We start from the raw sequence: 9,919 nt of genomic DNA, 5'->3' as shown, positions 1-9,919 counted from the left end.
ACTATATTACATTTAATTAAAACAACTATCAACAAAATTAGGCAATTTTTCCTCAACTACACAACCCAAACAATCCTGTCTACCATCTACATTCATTTTCAGGTCTAAGGAAAGAATTACAATATTTTCTTAATCACAGAATCACAGAATTGTAGGGGTTCATTAGTACCACTCCTTAGTTTCAGCTGAGAAATTATTGTTTTCTTCAGAGTATCTGGAATGTTTGGATTATAGGAGAAAAATAATATTAACACACTGATGTTTATAACTGCTGCTAAACAGTATTATACAAAGCCGATGTCATCCTAGTTTCCCAGTAGAGGACCAAGGAGGGAACAGAATCAAGACGGCTAACTTAGACTGACCAAAGGGATATTCTGTGCCATATGGCATCATACAGAAGTTCTGAAGTGGGTGGGAGTTCATGTTGCTTTCTTCCACTGCTAGGGGGGGTTAGTTGGGCACTGGTCAGGGTTCGGTAAGCAACTGCTTGTGCATCACTTACTATACACATTCTTACATATATTTATATACGTTCTTTTATATATATATATATATGTCATAATTAATATCCTTTTCTCCACCTTAGGAAATAGTTTTATCACAATCCACGAGAACTAGTGAGTTCTTGTTTTTCACCTTTTGATTCTCTCCCCATTTCCAGTAGAATGGGGAGTAATGGGCAGCAAGCCCACGTGTGGTGCTTAGCCATCTGCCAAGGTAAACTGTAACAGTCATTTTAACACCCAGCGTCATGCCTGAAAGTTGAAATAGCAGATCTGACCAGACTGTGTTAACACAGGGTGCTTTGGTAGTTTGATAATTGCTTGTCATGATGTTAATTTTTTCCCTATTTATGGAGCTCCTTGAGACTTCTCACACGTCTATACTGTGTAGCACCTTGCTATCTATTTTCCCTGCTGTTTTGTCCTTATGTGTGTGTGAGGGTGGAGAGGAGGAGGAAGGAAGGGAAAAGTCAACACAACTAGTAAATGATTCTCCCTCCTTCAGGAATAACCACAAGATGTCTTAGAAAAGTCCTCCAAGATCACTTAATTCTAAACCCTGCCCCAGGCAGTGGTGTCCATTACTAAACAAGGCACTCGATCAGGTATCCTTGAATAACTTACAGTTTGCATACATATTTTAATCTCTAAAACAGAAGCGGATTTCTCCCATTAAAAACGCTAGCTGAACACTGCAATACACAGATCAGTTATTACAAGCTCTGCTGGAGAAGCCAGTCCACCCGAGAAATAAGCCTAGACTTTTAAAGTAGCCCTAATTAGCCTGCGTACTACCTTCCCACTAAAACGTGCAAATTACCTCTAGTAAACGTGCCTGAAAGCCTGCAAAAGCCTAGGAAGAGCACTTATGTCCCCACAGGCTTCTCCACCCGCAGGCACACACTGCACCGAGCGCAGAGCAGGCCTGTGCCACGCTGACAGTGCCAGCCAGCCCCACGTCATGAAGAGACAGCAAACACCTGCCCCCACCCCTACAGAACGCCGGCAGCCTAAAGCCGTAAGAGCCACCTTAACACTTCGTACCAGCGGTACGTAGGACCAACCAACCCCCGCCTGCCTCATCTCCACGTACCCGAGAACGCCGCCATCTTCACGGCGCCTCCAGCCGCTCCTACCTATCCGCACTACGCATGCGCGGCGCTTATCCTTCGCTACGTGGCTCCGGCTGGGAAGCAGGGAGCGCTGCCTGCACGGCCGGCTTTAAACGTTCCGGGTGCGTTTGGGATGCGGAGTTCGCTTTACATTTGTGCGCAGCGCTGCGGTGTTGTGTCCTTGTGTAGTTTTTGGTATAATGCAGCTGTGAGCTTTGTGTGTATGAAAGTATTTTTTTTTTACTTTTTTTTTTTTTTGTCTGAATAACGTTGAGACAAGTTAAAGGCAAGAGATGGTTGCTATAAAAATACAATTCGATTCCAAATGCAGATCTTTTTTTTTTCTTTCTCTTTTTTTTCTCCCCCACCCTTATCGTGCAGCTGCCCAGCAGTAGGTGCCTTGCAGCCGCTCAGGCAGCGGTGGCAGCTGCCCGTCGTCCCGCCGCCCCGCAGCGCGGCGCGGCGCCAAAGGGGTTAAGGGCCGCCTGCCGCGCGAAGCCGTCCGCGCCGCTGTCTTGGCCTCCGCCGGGCACCGTCGTCGCTGCGGTTGTGGGAGGGTCCGGGCTAGCATGGCCGCTGCCGGCGGGGAAGAGGAGCCGAGGGCGGAGGGGATGGCTGCCGTCAACGAAGAGGAGGATGGGGAGGAGAACATTTTGTACGATCTGCTGGTCAACGCCGAGTGGCCTCCGGAAACCGAGTTGCAGGCGAGTGGCGGTGTGGCGGGGCTGCGGCGCGGGGGAGGGGAGCGGAGCGGAGCGGCCACGCCACGTCGGCGGCTCGGAGGGAGGCGGGAGGCGTACCGCTGCGCTGCGGGTGGGCAGCGCGGCACGGGGTGCTGCTGGCAGCGTGCTTCGGTTGTGGGAGGGGGGAAAGGGCAGCATCAAGGGTGAGAACACAACGTGCCCTTAGGGCATTCCTGCCTCTGTCCCGGTGCTGTGTCTTGTCTTTCGCGTCCTTTCGTTTCTGTGCTGTCATATTCTACCTGGGGCTCCTTGAAGCTCTTTTCGCTGTTTTTACGTGAATAACACGTACCAGATTTTAATAGTGAGCAGGCGTGAAGAAAGGCGTGATAAACTTCAGGCCTCATTTCCAGCAGCAGCTGTGCTGAAAGTAGTGCGACCTGTGCATTGCGAATGAGACCTTAACAACTTCGAGGCAGCCCAGCTTGCCCTCCAGACCTGCAGGTTGGGGTGTTTGCATCCGAAATTTCAGCAACAAGACAAAAGGGAGCATTATGTCACTTTGAGCCTACGAGGCCTGCAAGTAGATGGCCAAGACTGAAAAATGGGAAAATGTTATTTTATGTTGTAACTTTTTATTTACATTCTGTCTGGAAAAAAGAAGGCTGCTGGGTGACCTCACTGCAGCCTTTCAGTACCTAAAAGGAGCCTGCAAACAGGAGAGGAACCAACTATTTGAAAGGGTAGATAACTGCAGGACAAGGGGAAATGGTTTTAAGTTGAGGGAGGGAAGATTTAGGTTGGATATTGGGGAAGTTCTTTACAGAGAAAGTGGTGAGGTGCTAGAACAGGCTGCCCAGAGAGGTTGTGGATACCCTGTTCCTGGAAGTATTCAAGGCCAGATTGGATGGGGCCCTGGGCAGCCTGGTCTGGTATTAAATGTGGAGGATGGTGGCCCTGCCTGTGACAGGGGGGTTGGAGATTCATGATCCTTGAGGTCTCTTCTGACCCTGGCCATTCTGTGATTCTGTGATCCTGTCCTTCTCAATGGGTCAGTGCAATTGCTGAGGCAGTCTTTCATCCTTTTCTTGTTTTCCCTGAGGTGTGGTGGTGGTTGGCCAGGGATGGCTGCCAGGTGTCTGCCACACTGCTCTCTCATTCCCCCTCCTTATCAAGACATGGAGCAGAAAGTACAATGGTGAACTCGTAGGTTGAGATAAGGACAGTGAAATCACCAGTTACCTGTATAAGCCAAACAATCTAGGCTTGGGTAAGATTAGTTTAATTGAAAAATGAAAACAGAGTAGGGCAATTACTAAAAAAACCATCTTAACTCTTCCCTCTTCTCTGGCTCTGTTTCAGTCTCAGCTCTTCTATATCTTCCCCAGGCCCTGAGCAACAGTGTAGTCAGTTCATAATGCTTTGTTTGGACGTATTCTGCTCCTTCCTTCTCAGGCTCTTTTCCTGAACTAGTGAAGAAGAAGAGTGATTCTCTTCCAGCTGCCGTTGTGCAGTAGTTTTTCCACTTGTTATATCTCCTGACCCAGATCACAACCATCATTACTCATAGCTTGGCTCTGCTCAGCAGTAGGTCCCTTTTGGAGCAACTGGAGCTGGCTCTGATCTGACATGGGGCAGTGCTGGGATCTGCTCATAGAGGCCATAACTGCAGCTCCCTGCTACCAAAACCTTGCCACATGAGCTTAATATAAATGTACTAAGGTAGCGTTCTTCATCTCTTTTGTTGTATGATTTGGACACAGAAGATGCAAACAGTCTGCTCAGAGAAGCTGTGTATGCCACATCCCTGGAGACACTTGAGGCCAGGTTGGATGGGACACTGGGTAGCCTGATCTGGTGAATGGCAGCTCTGCTTATAGCAGGAAGTTGGAACTGGATGGTCTGTAAGGTTCCTTGCTACCTAAGCCATTCTGTGAACTGACTGTAGCAGAGAAGAGACTGGTAGAAAAATCAAAGCTACCTGTATTCAGTGCAGTGAATTCCTGTATTCATATGCAGTGTGTGACCTATTTCAGAAGTGTGAACTATGAATATTTAAAAAAAAAAAAAAAAAAAAAAAAGAAAAAAAAAAAGAAAAAAGAAAAAAGTTCTGGGGAATATAGTCTGAAGACTACAGTAGCATATAGTACAGTATATATAAGCAATATGTGGAAAAGTTTTTTGAAAATGCTTTTTCTGTGTCCAAAAACTTTAACAAGCTGGGAACAATTGCCACTCTCCCCAGAGTACTAAGATAGTTTTAAGAAGTAGTTATAGTCCACATCTTTACTGTAATACCTTGTTACTTCCTGTTCAATCAGGCTGAATCTGGAAGGTTATGTTTTAGTGCAGCTGTGTTGACTTCTAATATACTGTGAGAAAACAGCTTGATTATTTCAAAGACTGTTTCTAGATTGCAGGCTGTGTGCAGAAAACTACTAATCTTTATTTTAATAGTTTAAATTTTTGAGTCCAAATATGTTTTTAAACTTGCAAATACTCCTGACTTTTTGTTTGTGTCCTCCAGTGTTTTGCTGCTGTAACTTGGAATAAGAGGGCAGAGTATATGAGCTAACAAGTATGTGCTGTATACTGAAGGGAAGAAGTAATTTATTCATTCATTACCTACTATAGTACTCAATTTGTGATGCTCTAATATTTTATGTAGAAAAATACAGGCATGATGTTTTTTATTTTGCAAGTTTGCATGTGATGCCTTCCTTAGTGATTGTCTTAATCTGTTTTTCCTAATTCCTTGTTAGCAAATAACTGCACCTCTTTTTATAGCTAGGAATATGCATCCTATGTTGTTTCATGTTTGATTTTTTTCTGTTTGGAGAGTGCTATGCAAATGAAAGAAGTTTGGTCCTCCCATCTACAAAAGTAGAGCAAAAGTGCTGGAAGGGCTACGTGAGACTATTGAGTCGTGTGATGAACTAAATGGCTGCATTGCCTAGTACAAATTGATGCTTAAAGTTTTACTTCAGATGCTACTTTTTAAAATGCATTTCTGAAACTTGAATAAGCGGTTTTTATGTAGTTTAGCAGTTACATTTTAAGGCAGGTTGCTGAACACCAATTGCTTTTTCTGGGGATTACAATTCAATATAGCATTCATATGGCATAGAAAGAATATTTTGTAATGTAATACCTTACAGGAGAATGTAGTCAGAAATCAGTTTCTTTTGTTACTACCTAAAGACCACAGCAAAGCTAAATCAATAGGTAATTTGTAGTAAATTTTGTTTATTACAGTGTGACAGTGAAAATACTTGATTCTATAGTCTGTTTTAGCTTATGCAGCTAAATTGCTATATGAAGTTGCTAGTAATTGAGATACATAAGGAACTTGTAGGCTAGTAGGCAGCTTATGTTCAATCACAGAAGGAATGCTTGAATGCAATATTTAAGTGACAAAGTATATCAGAGTTTGACCATTATTCTTATAATTGCAGCCGAGAGGCAACAGAAAACATGGTGCATCATTTATCATCACTAGAGCAATTACAGGTAAATATGATTTGCTTTTATGTGTATGAATCATGAGAATGATATGTGAATTGCTTGTAAAATTTGCAATTTCTGCTCCTTGGAGTGGATGGTATAATGAAAATAGAGTGAAAGATTTGTTTTCAGAAATATGTTTTTTGTTTAGCAGTATTGCTGTGTATTATTTGTGTATTATTTTTGTGAACTTTCGTTCCTCTATTAGCTTAGTGGGTCAAACTAGAAAAACATACATTTATGAAGCTTAGTAGTTCTGTTATATTTTGCAAAAAATGTTTTTTCCCTTAATCAGCTCTTGCTTTGGCTATTTGCTATTTATGGAATTAAAAGGAAAATTTATGTTGTCATCATTGCCAATTTAGCTCTTGATTTATGTGGTAATTAAGTTGCACTTTCATCTTCAGGCATTTCTCTTAGAATTAACAAAAATATATTTTGTTCTGGTTGTTTTTTTTTTTTCTTTTCTTTGAGGTTTGCTTTTACTTAAATATTCATTAACCAAGAATAGAGACTTTTTCACCAGAGACTTTTTCTTTTGTGGTAATGTGTGAAATTCTATGTACAGTAAGCTAGAGAATATCTTAAAACACCCAGAGATGTAATTCCTTCCATTCCTTTCTTTTTTTGTAGGGCCTGCATTGCTTTTGCTTCGATATATTTGGTACAGGTACGTTTGAACATAATATTTAGTCTCGTTTTTAGGCGATTTAATGTCTTCTTGATTTTGATGGAAAATTACTTTTAATGATAGTAAAACTGAACACTGGTTAGAATATTGTCTTCATAAACTGAAGTTGAAAACAACTTTTTCATCTGAAACCTGTCTAGAAAATGAAGTATATGCTAGTTTGACTTATTTTTCAGAAGTCTAAATAAACTTGCAGTTGGGTCATCATCTTTATTAAAAAAAAAAAAGTATTTATCCTCCCCACTCCCAACTGAGATACTGCAAGTGGAGTTATTGTTGTTTAAGCCTTGATGACGATTATGATGGTGTGATACGTTCTATGTCTATTGAAGTTATAACTCAAATTCCTTTTTTCTTTTTTAAATTCAAAATGACTTGTAACTGTGTGAGCAATGCTCACACCTTTTACAAATCTATCTTCTGATTAAAAAGCACTTAAATGATCCCGGTTAAAAGATATATGTATTGGAATAAATACAGCATCCCTGGAGAATTGCAGCTCTATGTTTATACCACTTTCTTGACTCCCTTTGCATGTTTGAAGATACCGGTTCTCTTTTTAGGGGCATCCTACTGTTTTTGGGAGTATAGAAAGGGACATTTATTTTTGATCCCTGTGAAACAGTACTGTAGTTTTAAGTTAGCAGGCAATGCGACTTTCCCTATTTCTGGTGTTCTAGTTTATTTTGTCTTTTTTGTTTGTGTTAATGGGCTCCATGCTGTCACACAAGTGTAGTCACAAGGATTTTCTTTACACCAGTAGTCGTATTGAAAATCTGTTTTCTAGTCTTTGAAATTGGTTCTAGTTGCCATTTTTTTACATGGAATAAATATGATTGGAAAGGAAGAATTGAAAAAGGCAGGTGAACGTTAAACTCACATCAGGTTTCTTAAGACTCTTTCTGTCTGCCTGGTCTGTTCCAGCGCTTTACTTCATGGCAAATTTTTTTTTTGTTTTTTTTTTTAACTTTATATCAGCTTCAGACCTCCTCTGTTTTTACTGATCGATGTTTCTTGCACTTCTGCCATGCATCTCAATGACTTTCCTTAGCAACCTTGTAGGTATCAGAGGGCTTTGGTAAGTCCTTTCTGAAGCCTTTTCCTCTCTGGGCTAAACAAGTACAATTCCTTCAGCCTTTCCTTGTGGAGCAAGTACTTCAGTCCCTTGACCATCTTGGTTGCCCATGAGCTTATTGGTGTTCTCATAACTTACTACTGATCATTCTGAAGATGTGGCTTTGATTCTGTTAATTCAGCTGATGATGTTGTTAACCTTTGTCACTGGCAGTGTATGTTGGTTATTCATACCTATCTGCTAAAGTGTCCCGGATGGTTGATGGTAGCCTTAAAAGTACATCACCTGACGTGTGTATCTCAAGAACTGCTAGGTGTACGTTCTGAATAAGGCTAATGCTTTTTTTTTTTTTTTTTTTTTTTTTTTTTCCAGCCCTGCTAAGTTTTCTTTACCATCTGGACTGGTTCGTCTAGTTAATAAGCAGATCAACTGGCACTTAGTGCTTTCAAGGTAACCAGGTTGTGTACTTATATGCTTTTCTGTTTTGGGCGGTAGTGAATGTACTGATGCTTTCCACCCTGCCCACATGGCAACAGCACTGAGTTAATAACTAATTAAAGAAATGCTACTCTCTCCGGTTGAGAGAAATGCTGGAGGCTTTTGCAGCCAGCTTTGGGAAAAGAAAGGTCAGTCTGCTGTCCAGGGGCTTTTAATGTATCTCTGACTCGTCTGAATATTCTTTTAGCTTTTGAACTAAGTAGCTTGCAGTGTGAATATGCTCCCAGAAGAAGGATTACAGCTTGAGTTTCATCAGTTAGGAACTTAAAACTTGCAGTTTATGTAATAGAAATTGCTTATTTTAACATTAAGAGGATAGGGAGTGCATACTGTCAAGATCCATCTGTTATTGTATGTCCAGGGATGAAGTGAGAGTTCAAAGGTACAGTGATTCCAAAGCAATTTTAGAAACAGCAGAGAAATAATTGGCTTAAAAAAAAAACAAAAACAAAAAAAAAAGCATCAGCGTGGACAGAAATCATTGTTCAACGACATGAAAGTAGAATGGAATATTTTAACTTATTTGGTATCACTAATTACTATCAGTGATTGAGCAAGAGTTCTGTAAACAATACAGAACAGATGGTGATGGTGACTTTTTGAAGGAAGTGGAGATCGTTTTGATGTGTAGCATGCCGGTTCCAGTGATGTATGTAGGTACAAAGGCCTGTTCCTAAGGAGATAACCTGACTTACTCATGTATGATGGCTGTGTATGCCAGATAAAGCAATGCATAGTTTTGGGCATTGCTGCTATAAATGATAAGAAACATTTTGACCTTCCTTGCAGCAAGATTATAGGCATTATTTCTATGTTCTTAGTGCTACTATTGAATACTGTGACAGAAATATTTCAGAGACATGAAGGGAATTTTATTAAGATACTTCTTTGTTTAAAAGTTTGGGAAATTTGTATGTAACTGTGCAGAACAGCAGCTAAAGCTCTCATCAACATTTTGCGAGAACTGGGTTTTGACGAATTTTCATGCCCTTATCTTCCTCTTCAGCAATGGTAAACTGTTGGCAGTTGTGCAAGACCAGCGTGTAGAAATCAGGTAAGTTTAGATTGTGTTGTTTCATAACCACAGTTGTGGAGTTCTGAGACAGTGTTTCTACTGATTTGCTAACCAGAGTTTTAAATACCTTTTTGTTCTTTTAGAATGCTGTCTATGCTCCGAAATTAATTTTCGGGATACTCTTAAAATATGTTATTGCTTAGAAAGCAAAAGCCATCTGTTTCTTAGTCTTGGCCATTCGTGATTTTAAAAACAAACAGTTCATGCTCCCTGCCCCTCATCAGCAATTACAGAAGTTACAGATAAAAACTTTTGTAGGGTGTTTTTTTTTTTTCTTAATTTTTATATATATTTTTAAGATATATAAGAAAACTGTTAAGGTGTTTCAGACTACTAAGCCCAATTTGTGGTCTCCTAGTCTTTGCCTTTCAATTCCTCTTTCAAGTCATTATGTGAGAACGAAACTTCTCTCATAAGAAGTGTAGCAAGGAGATGTTGTTCTACTTCTCTGTAGAATAGCTGGCTTTACCTTACGTTACAAATAATATGAATTGCCGTAAAGACTCATACTTTCCTTTTTCTTTCCGTTCCCTAAAAACACGCTTTCTTTTGCCAGTTCAAGAACACATTTAGCTGTAGTACAGATCTTGATTGAGTGTGTTTACTTGCTTCACAAAAATCCATTTGCTAGAAGGTCAGACCTTCAATTTATATGTAAAAGAAGCAACTATATGAAAATTGTTCAATCAGAAGTGGAGCGGACACCATAAATGTCAACTTATAAACTATAGAATAAATCTTGTGTTTCAACTGTGTTATTGTAACTATATTCTTGCTT

The 9,919-nt window shown here is 40.5% G+C and overlaps 1 protein-coding gene across 1 annotated transcript in view; it reads left to right on the top strand.

Annotated features, from left to right (window-relative positions):
• Positions 1–2,187: 2,187 nt before the first annotated feature.
• The window catches only part of NBAS (NBAS subunit of NRZ tethering complex), a gene marked incomplete at both ends in the record, with an annotated part of 159,375 nt that continues 151,643 nt past the window's right edge, over positions 2,188–9,919 (top strand). Inside the window, 5 exons of the mRNA XM_079550571.1 lie at positions 2,188–2,322; positions 5,754–5,808; positions 6,436–6,472; positions 7,941–8,018; positions 9,073–9,120. Of these exons, the coding sequence (XP_079406697.1) occupies positions 2,188–2,322; positions 5,754–5,808; positions 6,436–6,472; positions 7,941–8,018; positions 9,073–9,120 (353 nt within the window). The remainder of the gene's footprint in view (positions 2,323–5,753; positions 5,809–6,435; positions 6,473–7,940; positions 8,019–9,072; positions 9,121–9,919) is intronic.

The sequence above is a fragment of the Tetrao urogallus genome, assembly GCF_951394365.1.
Source record: "Tetrao urogallus genome assembly, chromosome: 2".
Lineage (NCBI taxonomy): Eukaryota > Metazoa > Chordata > Aves > Galliformes > Phasianidae > Tetrao > Tetrao urogallus.
This window is presented reverse-complemented; position numbering and strand designations above follow the sequence as displayed.